The 23,095-nt window shown below is 44.4% G+C and overlaps 1 protein-coding gene across 2 annotated transcripts in view; it reads right to left on the bottom strand.

Annotated features, from left to right (window-relative positions):
* plpp3 (phospholipid phosphatase 3) overlaps positions 1 to 21,959 on the bottom strand; it is a 31,283-nt gene extending 9,324 nt beyond the window's left edge. Inside the window, exons 1-5 of one of the 2 annotated variants that reach the window (XM_035175917.2) lie at positions 21,304 to 21,959; positions 7,129 to 7,283; positions 4,005 to 4,097; positions 3,255 to 3,442; positions 3,104 to 3,161 (exon numbers count right to left, since the gene is read on the bottom strand). In XM_035175917.2, coding sequence (XP_035031808.1) covers positions 3,104 to 3,161; positions 3,255 to 3,442; positions 4,005 to 4,097; positions 7,129 to 7,283; positions 21,304 to 21,442 — 633 coding nt within the window. In that variant the 5' untranslated portion in view covers positions 21,443 to 21,959. Of the gene's footprint in view, positions 1 to 3,103; positions 3,162 to 3,254; positions 3,443 to 4,004; positions 4,098 to 6,554; positions 6,713 to 7,128; positions 7,284 to 21,303 lie in introns of both variants that reach the window. The other variant, XM_035175916.2, reaches the window with a different exon arrangement.
* Between the last annotated feature and the right edge of the window lie 1,136 nt (positions 21,960 to 23,095).

Here is a 23,095-nt window from a genome sequence, read left to right as displayed (position 1 = left end):
ATAAGTGCTTTGACGTCTGACGTCCTGCAACCACGAACGCAACATCCTAAACCTCTCAATTTAGAGGAAAGCTTTGATGGACGATGCAAAAGTGAAAATTAGCTCTTGAACTTAGTCTAAACAAGTTTGATAGACCCTATCAAACTGTAAACTCAGATAACCTGTCCGACCCTGATTCAGCAGCGGAAAAGTCACAGTAAGAAATTGAGAGGGAAGTTCAACGGCTCCTGTTTCACTCCCACACAGATCTGCCTTTTCTGACCTGAGCCATCTTCCCACAAAATTTGCTATGTGTCTTAAAGTTAGATCTGAGGGAAACAACAATAAAACCCAACAACAAAAGGAGTCCCAGTAGATTTCCCACGACAGAGGAAGACGAGACGACACAAAGTCTGGTGGTTTCTGAAGGAATCCAACTCATTTCAGTGTGATCTCCTCTCTCTGTCTCTCTCTCTTGCTCTCTCAGTGTTAAATGAAAGACAAGTCGCACAAACACAACAAAGCGAGAACTGCTCCGGTTCACGCCATGCTGTGAGAAAAAGGCATAGCTGTGGTTACAAGCATTTATATCATAAACATGTTGGTTTTTATAAATCCAACATGTCTCAGTGATATCAGGCTCTGCAGAGGAGCAACCACAATAACATCACAACTCTTGTCTAGTATGTCATGTTGTGTGCCCATTAGAGCAAAGAGGAGATGTCTCAGGTCATCTCTGACGACTGTTGACTCTCAGCTCAAACCACATCAGGGGCACGCATGGTGATCGGACATGCTCCGCAGGACACAAAGTGATTCCATATCACAGAGGGACAATTAGCTGAAGAGTGGGAGCTGTGGGAAGGAGGACAAGGTGACAGCCACACTATGAAAATGGGAGCTTTGGAAATTTGGCGAGCAACAAGGGAGCAGACGACACAGGCCGGGTTGAGGGGAAGAAGGAAAAGATCAATATGTGTCTATGCTTGTGGAAGAGCCTGTGGTTTTATTGAGGACAAATCAAACGTCTTGAGAACCTGTTTATTTTACCAGAACTGTTGATGCGATGTTTAGGTTCAAGGTATCTAATAAAGAAACAAAAGGTCAAAATCATTGATTCCATAATCTGATTTTACATAAATGAAGATGCTACATTTGCCACTTTAAGTACATTTACCTCATTACTCTACATACAAACATGTTTTATGTATCTGTACTTTACTGTACTTACTTAATGTGTTCATATTGCTTTTAATATCTTTAAACGTAATCAATAACAAGAGGGGAATTGGTTTACTGATCCAATCTAAGTGGGCAGGTAACATTAGACCCAGCCTCCTGCAGAAACTCCTGAAATGGATTCAGAGCAAGCCGAGACTGTTGCATTAGGGAAACGGCTACACTCTGCAAGTTACTTTTACTTTTAATACTTAATATATATTTGAAATAAAGTACTTACTTACTTAGAAAAGTAGAAAAGTTATCGTGGAACCTTTACTTTCACTTGATTTTTGTCTGTTTATTTGTCCTTTACTTAAGCAAAATGTTTGAGTTCTTCTTCCACCACGGCTGATCATCTGGAAGCCTACATACAATCTTTGCATTTATTTTCATTGGTGATACATCCACAGCTAGAAAATAAAGTAGCAGAGTTTATCCATCTTCATGTTTTCTTTTTGATTTTAATTTAGATTTTGGATGTTTGTAACACCAGGGGGACACGAGTAGAAACACAAGAAAAAGTTGTAAGTGTGGAGGGAGGATCCGTGAGTAAAAACATTACATCACATGACGTTTTCCAGCTGGTAAAAACAAAACAAGCCGCAAAATCCCTTTTCCACTAGGAATGCTGCCACTGTGGCCAGTGGCACTTTGTGTCAGGCTGGTTCAGTATTCCAAAACATCAACTTCAAACTGCAGCTCCCTCGCTCCTCGTGTTTGCACCAACCTCCTCTGGCTATGGTCCGGAGCTTGCCGCAGCTGGAACACTGTTCTCTGACTAGTGTGTGTGTGTGTGTGTCACTGTGGTCTGGATGCAGCACATCTCTGTTCCCTCTCTGCTTTTTCCCCTGCTTTTTATTCATCTCGTTTCCCTGGTCTGACCAGAGTACAGCTGTAGGTTCAAGCAGAGGCTGGGAAATACCCACAGCAAACTCTCACTGCATAACAATGTACTATAATAGGACTTTCACTGTGTGAGAACCAATAACACCTCAAAACCAAACCTGGGTCAGCCGAACCCAAGACAAAAGCCCATAAAGATATCTTGGGTCAGTTGGTTTGTCTGGAACACATCATGGAATAGACCTAGTGTGCATTGTTGTGTTTTCTACTGCTTGACCTTAATTTCTAACAAACTAAGAATGTGATGTTCATTCAATGAAAATAAACATCTGGTATTTGCAAAAAGAATAAATTTATATGTTGATTTAAATATAGAGCAGCGATGTGATAACTTACAAGTGGTCGAGACGCATGTGGAGACACAAGTTAATGGCAGGTATAAACAGGGCCTGAGTGGAGCATGCAAAGTGAGGTGGAAACTTATGGTGTGGGAACTGAGGAGGAGGGAGAGGTGGAGGCTTGGGAGCTATGAGCTGGCAATGGTGTGTGTGTGTGTGTGTGTGTGTGTGTGTGTGTGTGTGTGTGTGTGTGTGTGTGTGTGTGTGTGTGTGTGTGTGTGTGTGTGTGTGTGCGTGTATAATAAAGCGTTTGAAGCATGAAATGCCTCTAGGGCGCTAAGCCCCACCAGACACCCTCAACAGGTGGAGTGAGAGATGGAGGGAATAGGAGAGGACAGGAAGTGAACGTGCAGCTGCTCTGAAGAAAACAGGTGGAATGCATTCATCCATCTCTCCGAGGAGTGAGAAAGGAGAATAGAACTCTTCATAAACTGAGAGAGGAGAAAGAGCAGAGGAGGAGGAGGAGGAGGTGCAAATAAAGTGAATAGGAACAATGTTTTGTTTATTCTTCAGGCAGTGATTCCCCAAATTAGAGACCAGCCTTCTTTCCATGACTCCCTCTGCAATCTGTAAACCATTGTTTGTGTGGCTCTCAGCGTGTGTGCTTGCATGAAACTGTGTTTGTGTTGAAGTGAGTGTGAGAGGGTTTGATGGTTACTTACAGCCAGGTAGAGCATGGTGAACATTGAGAAAGAGGCATGTCCTGAGAAGAAGGATTTCCTGAGGAGAGAAAGATGATCTTTGGTCAGTTTTTTCAAACCATGTAGTTTATCTTTTCTTAGGTGTGGCAGATGTGTTGGTGTTGGTCCAAACCTGGCCTCCTGAACATCACTCGCGTCACCAGTGCAGGTGTAGTTGGTGATGTATCCCAGTGAACAGTTGATGGTGGAGAAGTCCGGCCTGCACACATTTATGAAGTGGGGTCTCATGCGACCCACCGACACCTTGGCGATGTCTGTGAATGACTGGCTGACCGCACAACCGAAGAGAAACACGCCCATCTGCAAGACAACACACATTCATATGATTACATAAGATCAGTGTAGATGTCTTTAAAGGACCTTTAGCTAAGCCCTGTCCCCTTTACTTTAGCCAATGTCAGACATGAGCTCTGTAAAATGTCTGGAAAATTTGGTTTGGACATATTCCGTGGTTTGTCTTTCACACATGGAGAATCCAGCAGGATATTTTCTGGATCTGATGCGTTCAGGTGAGGGGGGGGCGTCTGGGTTTTTGTTTGCAGCACATCAACACCGGCCTTTTTCACCTAAAGCTCTTGAATATTCCTCTGCGTGTATGACACCTCTTTTTCCTCCTGAGATATTTGTATTCTTCCAATTTCGCACTCAGTGCTTGTTAGAAACATCATCAACACACCCACTTGCTCGCTGTGAATTCTCCGCATATTTTCCTGCTTTATTCTCACATGGGCTCGATTAGACATTTTACTAGGGTGCTGGCAGAAGAAGTTACAGAGAATGTCCAGGGCAACTGACAACATTGAACATTCGCGTTCTCACATAAAGCCCCTCTGAAATATTTAAGGAAAATGTCCGGACTCACCTGTTTATAGAGAGCGGCAACGTAGGGATTCCCGATGAAAGACTTGGTTCCCTCATGTAGCTGGTGAATCCTGTAGCATTCCCCAATCACAATCTACGAGAGAAGATTTGTTTTTAGAAATAAACACAGATCACAAATGTAAGATGAAAAATCTAGCTGATGCTGTTGAATCTTACGTGCTTATAGATGCAGGTAACCATGCAGTACAAAAGTAACTAAGTCTAAGTGAGTATCATGCAGGAAATCTGATTTAATGCCAGGCTGAAGTCAGATGGAGATGGAGAAGAATGGAAACCACAGAGATGAGACATGAGAGACAGAAGGAATGAGACAGACAGACATATAGGATGAGCGTGGCCTGCCTTTCCGTCAGGCAGTGAGGATGTGATGTGAGGTTACTGAGGGAGGTGATGCTCTGCTCGATGATATGATGGGTTTTATTGTGGAATATGAGGGATAATAAGGAGCAAAGGGGAAAAATGAAAAACAATGGTTTGGGTCAATATCTAAATCATGATGGATTAGACTTTGATATGAGGAGTATTCACATCAGAGGAATGGGGCTTAAGTCGAGTGGACTAACGCTGACTCCTCTGGTATTCCAGGTGGTTTTAAGTAGTGTTGGGCCCCATGAAAAGACCTCATCTATACGGACGGGGCTTATGCCAATCCAACGCTCCAGGCAGGGAGGTGTCAATCATATCTCTACCACATGGGGTATGTGACTGACAGACTGGCGGCTTTCCACCGCTAACCACAACTCCTTTTCCTTCCTCTGTCCACACAAGGCTTCAGTCTTCAGTCTGACTTCTCACCCAATCTCACAGGAAAATATTGACCTGCCCATCTCTGAGCCAGTGGACAGTACTGTGAACGGGAACAGCACTAACGTCGTATGCACATATGAAAGTTTGGTGTTTCCCACACTTCATATTCAGAAACTTTCTGTTTACTGCATATATTCACATGTATCTTGTGTGTATTGTTAGGCTTGATAAACACACCGATCCTGCTTATTGGGTGGTCAGCTTGCAGGCTCACAGCCAGAAGAAACAAACATGGTGGGATGTTAGTTTGTGTGTGTGAGCTATTGTCAATGAATTGTTCTGATCTAAGCAGAAGATTAGAACCACATGAGGCTGATAAAGGCCAGTGAGGTTTATTTGTTTTGTCAGTATTTGCACTCGAACCTCTCCTCCCTCCCTTCCTTATCTTCCTGTGTGGACTGTAGACACTTTGACATAAGCCCCTTTTAAACAGATGTCCCACCATATTGCCATAAAGAGGACCCTCCATTATACTGGCTTTGCTCATTTAAATCAAACCAAACTAGGATCATCAGTGTGTACACTTACAGGACACTATCTCACAGTTGCTCTCACAATGGAAACATGGCTTTTTCGGACATGGATGAACTGAGGAGTGGGATTTCCCTTGTAGTGGAGATAAACAAGCGGCCCAACTGGAATCTACTGCCAGTGCATGTACATGTGCACATATATACGTGTGTGTGTGCGTGCATGTGCTTGCATGAGTGAGCGTGTGTGTGTGATTTAAAGGAATGGTGTCTGCATGGCAGTAGACGCCGCTAATGGAACACAGCTGTATAAGACACGCCAGCTTTGCCCACACGTGAACATGTGAGGGAACTAACTAACACAAGCCGTCTCCTGGTTCCAATAAGCAGAAGAGCTGAGCTGGTACAGTGTGTGCTAGTGTTTGCGTGTGTGTGTGTGTGTGTGTGTGTGTGTGTGTGTGTGTGTGTGTGTGTGTGTGTGTGTGTGTGTGTGTGTGTGTGTGTGTGTGTGTGTGCCCACCATGCTGATGGTGTGGAGATGGCGGTGAAGCGATGTCTCGGTCTGGGAAATTACGAGGGGGCTGTGCCACAGAGGCTCTGGGGGCTGTAAAGATCATCTGGCCTGACCACGTGGCACTTATTGACACACACCCCACCAAATGTCATTATAACATGTTTCCACTGACCCCCGCTAATCTCCTTGGCAAAATATTTGAGCCATTCCCTCTCTGGAGCAAGCGTCAAGTCAAGGGAATGACGGCTTCGTGCTGTGGCTAACTGGTGAGACACCTCCGGCCATCAGCATGGGAGAGAGCACTGACACGTTCACCCAGAGTAATGCTCAGGGCAGAGGGGCACAGAGTCCGGGGGCAGGGGTAAGAGTGGGAGGTATGAGAATGGACCAGGGGCTCATAAAACCTCTTTGGTCTTACACGTGCATGCGTCAGCAACCGTACGCACAAACACATATTTCCCAATACTGCTTGGGGAGGAGGGGGTTTCACTGCTACTGACTCGCTTAGTGAAGTAATAAAAAACAGGCCATTACAAATGGCCCGGATGACTCAGGAGTTACTGAAGAATAAAGTATGAGTAAGTCAGAGAACATTATAGAATGGAGGAGCACATAGAGCACATTCACAGCAAGAGACTGGGGTGTTTGGATTTGAGCTATCCAAAAGTTTAAAACAAAAGAAGTGGGTTTAAATTGGAGTAAAATCAGCAAACAAAGGGAGGTGTGAAGGTTGACTTACAGAGAAGATGGCAATAAGAATGCCAACACCACAAAGAACAGCATCACTAATGGTGTCTCCCTCTTTTCGGGGGTAGCGGATGGACTCGTCCGAACAGTAAAACCCGCGATGGTACGGCTTTATGGTGCTAGTCTCAATGATCAGGAAAGGCAGGCTAGCTACAAAAGACACAAAGAAAGAGGGGAGCGGAGAGAGAGAAAGAAAGAGAGGAAGAGGTGGGGGGGGGAAGAAAGAAAGCATAAAAGCACCAGGTCAGTGACACAGACATAAACAGGAGAGAACAGGGGAAGCACAAGGAGCATGCTGGCACCAGGGGAACATGGGATACTGCAGAAGTGGGTGGGGCTTAAGGGCGTCATGTAGGAGCAGCCTAGAGCAAAGGAGTGACTCTTTAAAGTTGGATCAAACTATGACATAAAAATCATACTATATCAACTTTACTAGCTTTATTAATGCTCCAGCTGTGTTGTCACTCCTTCACCGCCACTGCCATGAAACCCTGGCCCTCCCTGTTTCTGCGTCCACTGTTCCCCATGGCCGACGCTCCCTGTGTGCGTGGGGGGGGGGGACTTACGGACACCACGGGCAGTGTCAACCCAACAGCGGTAAGCACTGAGGAGGAAACAGTGCTGTTCTTGTAGGGGTAATTCAGGCTGGAGTCACTGCAGTACAGACCCCTCTGGTAGGGTCGAACCGAGTTGCGGTGCAGAACCAGGCTCGGCAGCATAGCTACACACACACACATGGATGGATTGATGAGCCCACACACACTTACATACAGTACATATTACTAACTCCACTTACCTGTAATCTGAGGAAAGAAATATCACATTAAAGCAAACATATACAAAAATTCCCAGGTATGTGTGTGTCCGTGTCTGTGTGTGTTTGCGTGTGTGTGTGATGCTGTTGACTCAGCAAACTCTCTCCTGCTGTCCTTGTTGACGGTCTGACACCAGGCTATTGACAATTGAGAATCTTTAACATGAGGGCCTCCTCCCTCCTGGCAGAGCAAATACACACTGACATTTAGGCCTACAGGTCCATTACTGGAGACAAATGATACACAGCAACCTAGGGACAAGGTCAACACATTGTGAGGAGTTTAGTGTGACGGATTACAAGGGAAGAGAGTGCCATTCCAGATAAGATAATTAAAATCTTTTTCTCTGACAATGGCCAGCTTAATTGGTTAATGTTGACTTTGTACTAGAGAGCTTGCAGGGTAAAGTCCATTTTTTTCTTTCGGATCAAGTGATAGGGATATTTGTGTTTACATACAGCTCCTCGATGTATGTGTCTAGTAAAGTTCAGGGTTGCAGTGCACGTGACAGAGCAGCTTTACAGACTTCTTATCTAACTATTGACAAGAAAGCAAATAAGCATATATCCCAAAATACCAAACCCCTTTAGCGTGAGGAAGATGATGACATGTAAGAACTTTGTCCAAACACCTCAACAACAAACTGGACAAAGAGTTGAGAGCAGTAATAGATATTGACTTGTTCATATTGATTCAATCGTTTGCTGATGTTCTTACACAACCAGGTTTTGTTGTGACAAATGGAAAATACATATCTTCAAACACACAGACGTGTAAACTCTGGCCGCGATTGTCAACGTTTTTCTTGAGGGCTTTAAAAATGTGTCAGTGCCGAGGGAGACTACACTAAGCCCACCCAACTCTGGAACATTTTTCGTGAGAGCATGTATGGCGTGTGTGTGTATATGACCATAGCTCATAAATAGAATGAGCTCAAGACATGTACTGTAGGTATCATGAAGACCCACACGCAGACACACCAACATATGCATTCAAAGTCAGACTGCACAGAATATATTTCCACATGTGGTTTGTGTGGTTGGCTTACATCACAGGGATATTTGCCGTTTGGGTCAAAGTCAGAGACCTACACATGAATGCTCCTAATGCGGCTGAGAACCACAGCTGTCGTCTAACCAGTGATGGGAGAGGGAGATTGTGTTACTCTGCTGTTATGAAAAACACAACACTCGCTGGTCGCATAAACTACATTCTTTAGAAAAAACTCAAAACTCACTTAAGCAAGCACTCGTAGCTCCTTAGCATCTACTCCCACTTGAGTGGACCCTCATGCCATTATAGATATACTGATATATAACCTTTTTTACTTTCATTTCAGTGGTCGTGGTGGTTTGTGACCACAGAAAACTATCATTATCAAATTTGTCTCCTGCATGCGAAGCGCTTTGGAAAATCATTGAGAATATAATTGAGAATTTTTAAGTTTAGGAAAACTTTCTAATTCAACCGTCAAGCGAGCATGAATAAGGAATCCATGTCTGTGGCGACTGAACAAACTCCATGGATGTAGCCTCAGTCTCGAGAATCCTCTTGCCACACTTTTTTTCTTGGTTAAATAGCGGAAAAGCCCCAAATATTGGCATTTTTCTGTATTTCTGATGATTCCAACTGTTGCTAACCAACTCCCTCCCCTCTGCTTCTTTCTCCAGTGGTTAGCAAAGGGCAGCAGATGGTATGGTCACCGAGGCAGACACCTGCACAAACAGGGTGCAGAGCCAGGGCTCGACAGGCTGCTGGAGGGCCCACACAGGGCTGGGTCAGGCTGTGGTGGTGTCTGAGGAGCACTATCCACACAACACGCAGGGTAAGCTTAGGGGCTTTGAGCCAGGGCAGGACGGTCGACTTCAGACACGACTTCAGATGGATGGATTCTGGTGCGTTTCCTGTTCTTGTGAGTCTTTTAGCTTAACGCCCCTCTGAACTTGGCTACAGTTTGATACCTAAAAGTGAGAAACCTCATTAAGTTAATGCACTAGCTGAGTTCTGTCGGGTAAACACTCAGCTGGGTGAAAAACACTTTTTCAAACACGCTTTCTCACGCCAGTCTGAAATCTTAAATCTCCTTTTCTATTTTGTCCTCCTTCTCTTTCCCTCTCTTTCTACATTCCTCCTCTCTGGCCTACTTGTGGGTCGGGGTGGGGGGATTCATATGCTAATGAGCAGAAGTGAAAGGAGGTCATTGGCTTAACAGACATGGGAAACATGCACACACAGACAAACACACACATGCAAACCACTGCTTAAAGGCTAAACCAATCAGGGAACGCCACAGGAAACTCAACAGTTCACCATCTGAATGAATAAAAAGTGAAAGTGAGAGCAAGCAATTTGAGCATCTCAACACTATCTATTGAGAATTACTGAATACACCCTTGTCCACACACTGTCCAGCTTTTAGATACCAAGCTGTTTTGTGCTTCCCCCCACTCACCAATGCCATCCCCCTGAAAACAGCCTGGTATGTGGGCATTCTCCTCATACCACAGACAGTCCGTGAAACTCTCAGAGCAAAATAAAACCCACTCCAGCACGACTACTGCAGCCCATCAGAGCCGCATCTGCAAACAGACGTGTTAAGAAATATGACCTGTTTTATGGCGGTGGCATAAAGAGAGTGTGACCTTCACAGGGCCCGCTGACCCTGAGACAGAGGAAGAGAGAGGTGGGGGAGTGTCAGAGGAGGGACAGATAAGAACAGAAAGGGGAGAGGAAGAAAGCGATGGGCTGGGCAGTTGGAAAAGGCCAGTGAATTAAAAAACAACTATTTTACAAGGTCTGTCGGGGAAGTCAGTAACATGCAGGGATGCCAGTGAATCTCCAATCCTTACTAAAACAAGGATTCAGAGCAAACTGCATTGCCTTAACTCTAAAGGTCAATGCACACCAAGTCCGTCATTCAATAAAAATCCCCACGCACAGAGTCCTATGCGTGTTGTTATTCTATTTGTTCTGAAAATAGTGAAGATTATTTTGTGGTCTTCTCACAAGAAAACACTGGGTTCAATCCAATCCTGAGAAGGAGAGTTTCAACATTCCGATCAAGGAGCTGCGAAATAAAGCTTCCAAGTCTATTTCAGGATGTCAGTGGTCCAGTTTGATTTGTAACAGCACTGAGACCGCATATTAAAAAGAAGAAATCTAATTTCTGTGAGGCCTACCAGCTCCAACCACTCTCGGGAAGTCTTTGACAGCTGTGAAACAATGCAGCAAATCGAACTTGTTCCAAAAACTTCATTGATGGACAATATCAAAGTTGGCGTGTAAATGTGATGGACACAACATGAGATCATGGGGGGGGGGAGGCCTCTGCAAAGGCCTTAACCCTGACACAGAGGCTAGTTTTTGCCTAACTGGATAGAGTAATGTTCTGTACTTTTACGGCCAATGAGCCCTAATAGGTATCAAGCCACTGAGCTGCTTTTAAACAGCACAAGCAGGCGTCTGAGAATAACTGGAGCCTAAAAACACATCAAGGGTGAGAAAAGTGGAAGAGAAAAAAGGTTTTGAAAGTATGGCAAGCGTAGGAGGTAGAAAAAAAGCACATCCAAAGTGGGTGGCTTGGCGAGTTAGGGAACAATTCTATTTGTCTTATCAGATCCTGTCATGCACTTCTCTCTTTCAGGCTGCAAGGAGAACCGCTGCAGACCACTAAAGACTACTTACCACGGGTCAGAGAGAGAGAGAGAGGGGGGGGGAGAGAGGCATTTCTTTGACTGGATGAATCAGTGTTCATGTGCAGAGGTCATGGCAAGGCCTTTGTGTGTGTGCGTGCGTCAGTGTGCGGACTTGCGTGTGTTGTACTTATTTTCCAGCTGTAAATCCACTCACCTGTTCATGCTCTGCTGCCTGTGCGAAATCACTGCACTAAAGTATGTCCACGTGTGATTATACATGGAGTGTGTGCATCTGTTGGCGCGCTCTACGTTTAGGTATGTAACATTGCTATGCACAGTATGTCTGTGCGTATAAACGCATTCGTTTACGTGAGAGAGATTATCCAACTGCCACCCATTTGATTGGCTTTGTAGTTAAATTTGGTACTGCATAGCAAGTGAGCAGTTAGATTAGCAGCACTAACAGGACTAAATCTTATTTTTACATATCCTACGGACATAAGGGGAAAAAAATGCATTATACTGTTGGAATTTGTCAGGATTAACATTTTGGTCTTTTTGACATCGTGGTCATTAGTATGCAGTCCAAAGTTCCTTGGCCCCGAGGAGTGAGGATCAGCAACGTTCTATTATTTTCCCTCATCTTAAGACGGACTGTACCGGCCAGAGCAGGAAACAATAGCTATTCTTATTCCAGCTAAAGCTCTGCGTAAAAAGGTTAATTCCCCTTGACATGGCACTAATTTCCCTGCAGAGCAGCACCTGCATGTCTGCTGAGACGAGAGTGGAAAGCTTCCCGCTCTCATGACTCTCACAACTCTATTGACATTTTAATGGGCTTTAATGGCTTTCATCGGCAGAATTAGAATGATATCGTGATTATAGTGATTGAGCCGGAGTGTCAGTGCTCAGTGTGAGAGGTGAATGGGAGGCGGAGCCGGCCAGAGGAAGAGGCATTGTGGTGGACTCTAATGGAGGATTTCCTCCTCCTGTCTCTCAAACACACCATGTGACCCGTCCTGAGAAGCAGTGCGACAGAGACAGAGGGCGATTCAGAGGAGGGTTAGAGGCGGAGGGGGTCGTGACTCCGTAGACGGGCCAATCAAAGTCTGTCCTATCTTCTCTCATTTCTCTCACTGCAACAGATCAAATAGCTGTTTAGGAATTAGCTGCTAAGCTTAGGTATGCTTTTCGATACCAACTCAAACAGATCCAAAGCACAGAGAATGGACATAGTTTATTAATTCTAATTAATAATGACTAGATTATTTATACATTTTCTAACTTTGTAAAGTGGCCGTGGGTATGTTGAAAGACATATGAAATAAAACATATGTATAAAATACTAATTATTATTATTTGAAAAGTTATTGGTTTAGAGAAAATTGTAATAAATTTGTGTTATTTTTCTGATCAGTGCTGAAAAACCTGAACACTTTGTTTTCCACTTGTACAAATGTGCTTCTTTTGTCAGTTTTATAAAGTTGTAAGTAAAATTTCTTTGGGGTTTGGAATGGAAACAGATCTAAAACATCGAATCCAAGAAAATTAAGATGGGCAGTTTCCTCTATTTTTAAACATCTTATAAACTATAAAAATCAATTGAGTATTACAATAACAATTATATTGAAATCTACTACACATTACAACACTATGCCTGCAGTTTATTTGTCTAATATAAATATAGTTAGCTGCAGCTTGACTTGTGGTGTAGTACCAAGTCAAATATCAAAATATCAAAATGTTATCAATCCTTTTAATCCCTTTACATAACATTTCACCAAAAGGAACAGACACCGCCACACACCGTGACAACAACCTGATATATATATATATGTGTGTGTTGTTATGACACAGACAAATGGATAATGTGAACAGATCCATTACATACTCTTGTCTATTTTGGGCCGGCCCATCTCAGTCTTTTGAGGACGCTTCTCATACTTCTATCATTCCGATCTCCACATCTACACACACCCTGCAACACAATATGTGTTCATGGACTCTCTAAAGTGGCCTACATCACTAACAACAAGGATATATCGTGTGTTGTGGTTATTTGACAAGTGTGTGACTTTACTTAATGTTTGTAAGTTTCATATTGTTAGTTGTAAAGCACTTTGTTACATGTATTGAAAAGTGCTATACAAATAAAGTTATTACTATTATCATTAATATATGGTATATGTCTGTAGGCTGCATCTTAATTAATTACATCAATAGTAACTCCTTTAAATGAGCTTGTAATTTCATCGTCAGCCCCAGTTTAAATTTAAATAAATATATATCTTAACATTTATAAATGGCACACACCCAGCTTGCAACTAAAGGAGTGCTGTGACCTCTGGGGTTTAAAATACAGCCTACCAAGCAGCCGCCTTGCATGTGATTACATTTGTCACATATCCAACACTACACCGCGCTGTAATCCCACACACTTAACTATATCTTTGGGTCACAAAAGCCAGCAGCATGAATATGTGTGGCCTTCCAGACATTTGGAAATAGAGTGCAGAGGTTAGCTGAGGTTCATGACAGACCCTGGAAGTAGCTACAGGGCCAAGGGTCAGAGGTCAGGGATGTGACACAGCTCTAGGATTAAACTGTAGAACACAAGAGCAGGGCACAACGGTCACTGTTACACTGCTGATTATATATTTGTGTGTGTGTGCCTGTGTGTGTGTGGCTATGTGGGTGTTAAAGTGGATTACTGTGGTTCAACTGGCAACTACAGCAAAGTCTTTCTCAAACATTTTCCCTAAGTTGTCGACCACGGAGAGCTTTAAAAATGCTCTCGCAATCCAAACAAACTCAGCCCAATAAAAAAAACCCAGATTTTATAAGTATGCATAATCACTGTTTAGGAAACATACATTTATGAGCATGTGGACGGACACATACATGTGTACACTGGTACAGATGTGTGGCTCCAGATATCAGTTCTTTGTTTCCACAAGCTGCTGATGTGTCTCACAAATACACAAACACAGGCAGACAGACATACACACACACACACACACACACACACCCAGGAGTGGCTGAGGTCAGCAGAGTGGTGTACAGACTGAATCCCTGTCCTTTTTTCCCCTTCTGTGTGAATGCTACAGCGACTGGGGGGCCGCTGGCTGAAGCATGTGCTTACTCAGAGAGATTTTATTCACAGGAATAAATGCCTTTTACACACAGGCATCTGTCGGGACACTCTCTGGGGGACTTTTACCAGCAGGCACCTGCGAGGGCAGCCTCTGAAGTGATGCTGCCAGCCCTGCGTAGCTGTTTCCTTTCTAAGCAACATTTGGAGTGATGTTGGATCCAACACTGTTCTGTGGTAAATCAGCTGTGGTCTACTTTAGCACGTAGAGGAGGCGAGGGGATGTTTTTAATGTAATATTAAAAAAGTCTGTTACAACTCAACAAGACGATGATTGGCCGCACTGACAGTTGAAAGAGGAGGACGAACACACAGCTGCTCCAATGGAGGGAAACTTGAGCAGTGCCCAGGGGCCACATGGAGCTATTTGGCTGGTTGGTTGGGTAGCCGGCTGGGCGTTTCTCTGTTGTTGCCATAATGGCATTATTACCCTATGGGACAAAAGCCAGGCTGTGGAGAGGAGGACTGTGGAGTCTTTGAAACGTGATGCCTCTGTCTGGATAATGCTCTCCTAATCTTCACTCACTACCCTCCTCCTTTTTCTTGCAATACCTCCCTTTAATATTCTCCTCACTCCTGCACACACTGTGGACGGTGATTATCTGGAGACAATAGGTGTTAAATTGGAGCAACAGTGTGAACGCACTGCATGATGTTCTCTAGTGTCGCAGGGAGCCTCGTCAGCTGAGGCTCTTCTCTGTATGTAAACAGGATAGGACTCAGTGGCTGCGGCACAGATAAGGCCTGCGCCAATAATGATGCTGAGCTGATTACTACACAGTGCCAGCCCCAGCTGAGCAGATAAGCTCCACGGTCCACAATCCAGTCAACAATACAGCTCGAAGCAGCAACAGCCATAAACCACTGACAGATAATCAAGCAGGACTTGAGTGCAGAGTGAGGAGTCTCTCTCTCTCTCTCTCTCTCTCTCTCTCTCTCTCTCTCTCTCTCTCTCTCTCTCTCTCATCTCTATCTCATTCAATTTTTCCCTCCCCTCCATTCCATCCTCCTTCTGTCTGTCTGCCCACCGGCCTATTGGTCCTCGTTAACGAAACAAAGAGCGCTGAGATGCATCAAAAAGGGTATTGTTCTCAGTGGAACAGTGAAATCTCTCTGACCCCCAACCCCCCATCTATGGACACACACACACACACACACACACACACACACACACACACACACACACACACACACACACACACACACACAACAGCAAACACAGGGGATTGTTGTGGCCAATGTAGTAAGAGAAAGTGACAGACAGAGGGGCCTGTGTAACAGCGGGGAGGCCCCGGCGAGGACAGTGTGGTGTAACGGAGAGATGTAATGAGGGCTGCAGCTCTCAGTCTGTTGGCCCTGATGAAGCAGAGCTGTATAAGATCATCTGCTGCCTCTGCTCTCATTTACATTAAAGAGCTCGTATTATCATTACTAACACGATTGCTGGTTTAAGGAGTCTCCAGGTCCCACAAAGACAAGGATAAAGAAACTGAGACGACAGTGCAAGAAGCAGAAAAGTTCTTATTATCATGGGTGTGACGGACAATTAGATGTTTACGAATGAGTTTGCTGCCTGCACATAGATTTACACAAAATATTCATTTACAACACACACGCTTAAATACTACCAACAAACATTTATGGAAGGTTCCTGCCCAGTAATCTAAGATGATCTAAATGAGCAGGTTGAGGGTGTTTATCTGTGAGGGTTATAATCATAGAAGTTGAAGGGAGACAGGAGACATGGAGGCTTTATTACACTATTGTTGTCGCAGAATAAACGACAAGCTGCCGTTTGACTGTTTAACTTTAATTTAATTGTTTGCCAGGATGGAGACAGTGAAAGAAATAGTTCAAAGAGATGAGTGTGTCTGGTTCCAGCATAAAGAGACACTGTCACATTAGTCAACCTGAAACCTTCCGCCTACCCAGGGGAACCACATGGGGCACACTGGCACGTGCACACACACACACACAAATCAAGCCACAGATGCCTTGCACATGCTACCCCACCACACACACATTGCAGACATCCATAGACTATTTCACCCTTCAGGCCACAGAGTCCATCTAACGACAGCTCTGGGCACTCCCTCTGCCTCGTAAAAACCCCACAGGACGCACACACATGCACACGCTCACACCTACACAACTTTAATCACAACCCTGCGCGCACACAAACCCTCGGGCTTTGTCATTTAACTCCACCAGCATGAACCAGCCACATGTCACAATGATGGGCTGGAAATGCCACACACACCCAGAGCCTGACCAGTATAGTTTAAGTATACATCTACACAATAATGTACACTTAGAGTTACAGCCATTCTTGAGGGACTAGTAGCCCTGTAGTCACGAGTGTTGTCATGAACATCTGCTGATTTATATCTTATTACATAATAGAAGGATTCTGCGCTGCCAGAGGACGCTCCTCACCTTCTAAGGAGCCCCAACCTCGCCTTGTCCTGCAGCCGCAACATAAACACACACCACCACCCACTACAGACCAACCCCTGCAGCCACAGACTGCACAAAGACATGCATACATATACACACACAGTCATGCAATCACATTGTAAATACCATACACATATCAATTGTTGATATCAATTGAGATAGATGTTACTTATTCCTCTGCTCATGTCTATTGAATGTCCGCATCGAGCCCTCGGCTCTGTGCGAGTGCAGGAAATGTCATACAAAGAGAACTAGAGGCACTTGTCCTATATGAGTCTATTTTCTGCCTGACCTTTGACCTGATCTGCCAAACAGAAGAATAGACTGACAAGGAGCAACAACAGTGGGACAAAGAAAACACAAACACCTTCAATATTTCTCTACAGTAGAAGCACGTGGTACCTCTGTGACATAAAACTTAACAAGTCTCAGTAGGGCGGTTAAGAACGATGCTGGACATGGCAGATTTCATGGGGGAAATAAACTACTTTTTACCTACATCCTTCTTCTTTCCTCTCTTTATATATATATAGCCAGGAGTCTAGAGCACTTTGATTCTTCTCATACCAGCTCCTGCCTCTGCACAGACAGACTCATGCAGAATGTCTGGATATATTTGCCCTTAGATTAAGGTCACCGGCTTTGGGTAGAAGCCTGTGTTTGGGTTTGTGTGTGAGGGGCTCCCGCTTACTGTTTGATTACAGGTTATGACTAGACACTTGGCAAAAACCTCTTATCTGCTGTTGTTAAAAAGATGAGGTCCTTGGAAGTACTTTTACAGTCCACTGAAAAGTGGTGTGATTCCTTGAGTATGTTATACTCCACTTTTGCTAAAACCCCACATACAATGAACTAACTTTAAAATGTTGAAGTCTTTTGCCACCAGTGCTATCCCAAGCCATTTCTCTCCATTAGTGCAGAACCAGTTAAGAGGAGGAAAGACCTGCTCAAGTGGAGAAGGAGCAAGGAGGGAAGGAAGGGGGGGGGAGAATGGAAATGGACTGGAGAGAAAAAAAATAGACAGGATTTAATTTCACAACCACACCTACCTCCGACCGACACTACCTTTCCGTTTCCCACCCTTTCCTGAGCACCACACTACACACACACACACTCCATGCCCCCTGGTTCACTTACTCCTAAAATTGCACCATTTGTCACATCAAGGGTCTTTGACCACGGTGGTGCAGCCAGATGAAGAATTTGAGAAATTCTGGAAAATATTTGTAGAGCGACTCAGGATTGAAGTGGCTGAGGTAGAGGTTTAACCCTCCAGCTTTAATGAGCGGCTGTGTGACTGAAGGCTGTAATGCTATAGCAGCTAATGGGGAGGCAAGAGTTGGGTATAGAGACATATAGGGTAAAAGCTCCAGGGCTGGTTATGATGCTGATTCCCCCCTGGACCAAAAGGTCACGCTCCTCTCTGGGGCTAATAACAATCTTCCCGTCTATCGCATGTGGGAAATCACGTCACTGAGCACCTGACTGTATCACAGATCAGAACAGATAGATATGAGTGGCTGGTCACCAGTGGACAGAGAGACCTTGTAGTGCTTTTAAAGGTCCAGTGTGTTGGGTTTAGGGGGATCTAGTGGCAGAAATTAAGTATTATGTTCATGATTATGCTTTCATTAGTGTACAATTAACTGATACTATTGTGTTTTCATTGCCTTGGAAAAAGTAATTTAATCCTATATCTATCTCTTCAACAGAATCTGCTATGTTGCATTGCCATTCTACAGTAGCCAAGAACGTACAAACAAAACACAGGCTCTAGGGAGGAGCTTTCACATTATTCTGGCCACTGTAGTCTCACCTACATGCTTGGGAAAGGTAGTATTCACTTATTAGCAATCACTAAATCCAACACACTGGTCCTTCAAAAATGAACCTACATGACCCAAAGTCAGTGGAGCCAGTTCAGCACAAACCATGTTTATATTCAAGAAAGCATCCCAAAATATGACCCGCACAGAAACTGATGTTATGCACACAAGTAAATACGTGATGCCTAATCTCCACAGCATTGTGTAAAACATAATCAGGGTTTAAGTGAGGCTACTTTTGGAGGTACGGTTTCCTAAGAGCTCTAGTGGGTGACTGTTCAAAAAGTGTTTTCACAATAAACATCCACTTTAAGGTGCATGATAGCTGGCTTTCAGACAGCGTGTAGCCATGTTCACGAGCCCAAACGAGACGGTGAAGGAGAGAAGAATGATATTCCGCAGTCTGCGGTGAAGTTTGTGTATTTATAGGGAGTGTATGGTGGTTGTGCGTGTGCTGCTTATAGCAGCGCTAAATCAACTCTGCTACTCAGCAAGAGTGGAACCCGAGCCAACGTGAAATCAGAAGATGATGCTTGTGCTCAGCTGCCAGCATCGTACACTCGAACTCTGGTCCCAGCAGTTGAGTGCTAGGTGAGAGTGCATGCGTGTGTTCATATCACTTATTCATCACCATTCAGATCCAGCTGGCTGTATACATTATTCGCTTAAATTACCATAAGCAACATTAGAAAGGATCACTTTTTTTAGATTGCGCACTTGAGTGTGTCCGTGTGTGTGTGTGATAATAGATGGCCTCAGATGTCCTTTATGAAAAAGCAATCATTAGTTGAGCCTGAGGGTGTATGGCTGCCGGACTGCCAGACTGACAACTGATACAAAGGTGATCAAAAATGTGTGTGTGCAGCACCAGCTGGCAGAGCGGACCTTATTAAAGGTAATAAGATGTTAATGCATTAACAAGCTGCACAGTGTACACTACTGACGGATACACACACACACACAGGACAAAGATCTACACGCCCGCATTCCTTGTTCCTCATTCAGCACCCCCAAATAACCCCCTGCTTTCTCCTGGTCTTTCTCCCTGTCCCTTTAACCCCCCTTTGTCCCTCCATCCACTAAAACCCCCACATGTGACCCCTCCCCAAAACCACTAAAGTGGGCCAACCAATCATCAATGGGGCAGCCAGATAGTGTTTAGCATGACAAAGGAGAATCCATGCGACCAGTTGGGTCTGTGTGTATGCGTGCGCTTACATGCATTGTGAATATCTGTGACATGTGTGTGTCGTTCCGTGGCGAAGAGGAGCCGACTGTTGAGAGCTTTTACCAGCGGAGGAAGTTGGTTTGTGCAGGAAATTCACTCCACATGCGATCAAAGCTCATTGACATTTATATGATGAAACAGTGTTTCTCTGTCTGAGGCTCTTTAATGAGCGAACCAATATAAACCCACTGGAAAACTTTGTAGATGAGGCAGATGAGCTTCTGTTACACAGCACTAGAGAGATGTGGAGCTGATCTGCACCATTTGTAACATCCCGGCTAGTAAACTCCTGCTCCTGTGTGGCAGCGTCACATATCCCCTTACTATCCTTGATGCTTCAGTTTCTCTATATAGAGCTGTTGATGCAGCTCCCACCTGCTCCTCTAATGCCAGGTCAGCCACGGGTCCTGCTTCTCCATCTCTCCCTGTTATACTGGAGAGGCATTCCCCTTCCACAACACATGCTTAAGCAATTATTCCATGCATTCCCCCGGACGGAGAGGGAGAAAGAGGCTGGGGAGAGGGAGCTGGAGAGAGAGAGAAAGTAATTTGAAGTGGAGCGATCAGGGGGCAGCTGGCCAGGGATTTGCAGAGTTCTGGGAGAGAATGTGTAGAAGTTAAAGCGCAACTCCCATAATCCTTTTCTAAAAGAGAGAAGGGGGAGACAGAGGGATTGAAAAGAGAGAGGCAGAGAAAGGGGGGCCGCTGGAGCTGGAAAGGACCGGCCTGGAGTGACAGCGGCCAAAAAACAAACCAGTTATCAAAGCAACACACACACACACAAACACAGCACAATGCATCTGGACGGGACGCTCGCAGAATAACAAGTAACAAAACAGCACTAACAAGTTGTCGGTTTGAGCAGATAGGAGCAGCAAAGGCCCCCTGGCATCACCACTGCATCAGCAGCATCAGTTAGGAATCAATGCCTTAATTGCGCTTCGATTTTCACTTCAGCCAAGTTGCATCTCTACTGTATGTATTGACATATCTAGCTGGAATGGCACCTCTGGAGGGTTAGGGTCAGATGAGGGAGGGTATAGGGGCACAGGGTGGTGTCACAGGCTATTTCAAGGGCAGTAAAAAGGGCAGGTTACAACATTAATGCTGCAGCTACAAACCCAGTGATGCTCCGTGGATTTTGAAATCATCAATATATATGAAAAAGGTGATTAATTAGTCAACTGACAAAACGTCAAGGGTTTTCTTGTATCGATGTAGTAAACAATCAACTATACAGCAGGTATTCATCCTGTGAATGTGACAGTACACTTGTCATGTCTGGGTTGTTTCATTGTGAGATATCATGTTGTAAAGTGGATCTTAAACCCTGTGTGTTTGTAATGTTTGGTTCCGCGCCTCCAGCACGGGCTGGTGCGTGGAACTGGTTGATAAGGACATGCTGCAGGATCAGTTGTGTTGTGGTCACAGATAACACTTACGTTTTACAAAGATAAGTCTTTTGTCAGCCAAAATTTGAAATTATTTATTTGTTGTTAAACCTTTGTATAGTGTGCAGGTGTCTGCCACTTCTGCATGTAGTCCTCAACCAGATCATGTGCAATAAAAACACACGATTCACTGTGTAACACAGAATAAAATAAGGACTAAACTTATTCATAAACTTACCAAGAAGAAGGCAGAAGATGTCGAGCGCTATCAACAGCTTCTTCTTGCTGTTGTCAACGCCGTTGTTGTTATTTAACGTAGAGGTTCCACCGTTCCTTGTCTCTTGGGCCATAGCTTTCTCATACATGTACTTTTGCATTGGAGAACTCCCCGGATCAGCTGAAAACTCCCGCACCACGCGGTGGAGCTGGAGGAACTCTGACAGGCTCTCGAGTCCTTAAAGCAAATGTCACGCAAGTGTGCGGGAAAACAAACTTCCCAACTCGGAGGACTCGTGGAAGCAGCAGATGTGCTGGTGCGTCTTCGTTGTCTCGTCTTTCAGCTGTGAAGAAAAATCTAGATAACGTCAATAAGTGAGTGTGATAAAGTGAACGGACTCGCGCCACAGACTCAAAGATGAAAAGTTGCTCAGCGCTGCAGATGAATGGAAAGCCCGCTCCCCTGTTTCGCTCTGGGTTCAAACACTTGGAGTGAGTGAGGATTGCGCAGAGACAGACGCTCTTGTTATATCAATCCTTCCTCTCCTCCTCCTCCTCCTCCTCCCCCTGCTCTCTTCAAGTTCCCCCAGCAGCTTGAAAGGCTCAGCCCTCTTCCCACAGCTAGCGGTGGGTAATCACCTCCATCCCAGCATGGAAAACTTTCTCAGTCTGCAAGGGGACGAGTAGGGGGGAGCAGGGGCAGCGTGGAGGAACTGCGCCCCCAGTGGTGGCGCGCGTCACGACAGGCGCACTGGAGTTAATGGTCCTCAGCGTCTCTGGGCGGTGGTTTCAACATCATGTTTGTCTTTCTCATCTTTTGCACGCTGAAACAATTGAATCAATTAGATGTGATTTTACAGGAAATGTGTCAGACCATGTTTAATCGTTTCAGATAAGATTTCTGCGGAAATCCGTGAGAAAAAGAAACTATTTGACCACTGGATATTAGAAATAAATATATATTAAGTCCTTCATTAGATCCTTTATTATACCTGTATATATTCCACTGTTGCTAATACTACGGACATGTAGGCGGTTAAAGCCTAATTCATATTTGTATTGGTATTCTGTGGAAGTGTGATATGGTTATTTGCTGAATCGGAACAACTTTTTTATCCCTCTAAATTTTTAGTTAATATAAAAATAATTCATCAGAGGATGTTCAATTTGGATTGTTCTGGTCAGTAAAACCAGGCAAACACCATCCGAATAACACGAGGCAAAAGATGGAAGATTTGTGCATCTTCTCTGATTTTGATAACAATAGGTCCATGCGCCAGCTCCTCTATCGTTTCCATGTTATGAAAAAAAACTCACGATAAAATCTTCAGCGCAGAAAAACCAGGCAGGATGAATACAAAATCCAGTTCCTACCTTGTGCAACGGATCAGGAGCAGAAGTCTTTCAAGAGTCACACGCGCACCAGTATTTGTACGTTGAACTGACACTGCCATCTAGTGGCTAAATGTGAACAACTCACCTCGAGTTTGTTTGAAACGCATCTTTCCGTTGACTTCACCCGTGCACACAAAATCACACAACAGAAAGTCAAGCACACGTTGTTCTCCAGTCTACACTGGATTCCACGTTTTCCAAATGTGTGCTGCCTCCTGTTACAGTTGCCTTATATGACCTATAGCACAGACATTATTTATAATCAAGGTAATGGGGTATGATGATTAGAGTATATGGTCTACTCAATTATTATTATTATTATTATTATTATTATTATTATCCGTTTTTAGATGTGTTGGTGCATGGGTAAAAAATGGAAATACTTAACACAGCAGCTGATCTGATTATCTGTCTTTGAT

The sequence above is a fragment of the Hippoglossus stenolepis genome, chromosome 14 (genome assembly GCF_022539355.2).
Source record: "Hippoglossus stenolepis isolate QCI-W04-F060 chromosome 14, HSTE1.2, whole genome shotgun sequence".
Lineage (NCBI taxonomy): Eukaryota > Metazoa > Chordata > Actinopteri > Pleuronectiformes > Pleuronectidae > Hippoglossus > Hippoglossus stenolepis.
This window is presented reverse-complemented; position numbering and strand designations above follow the sequence as displayed.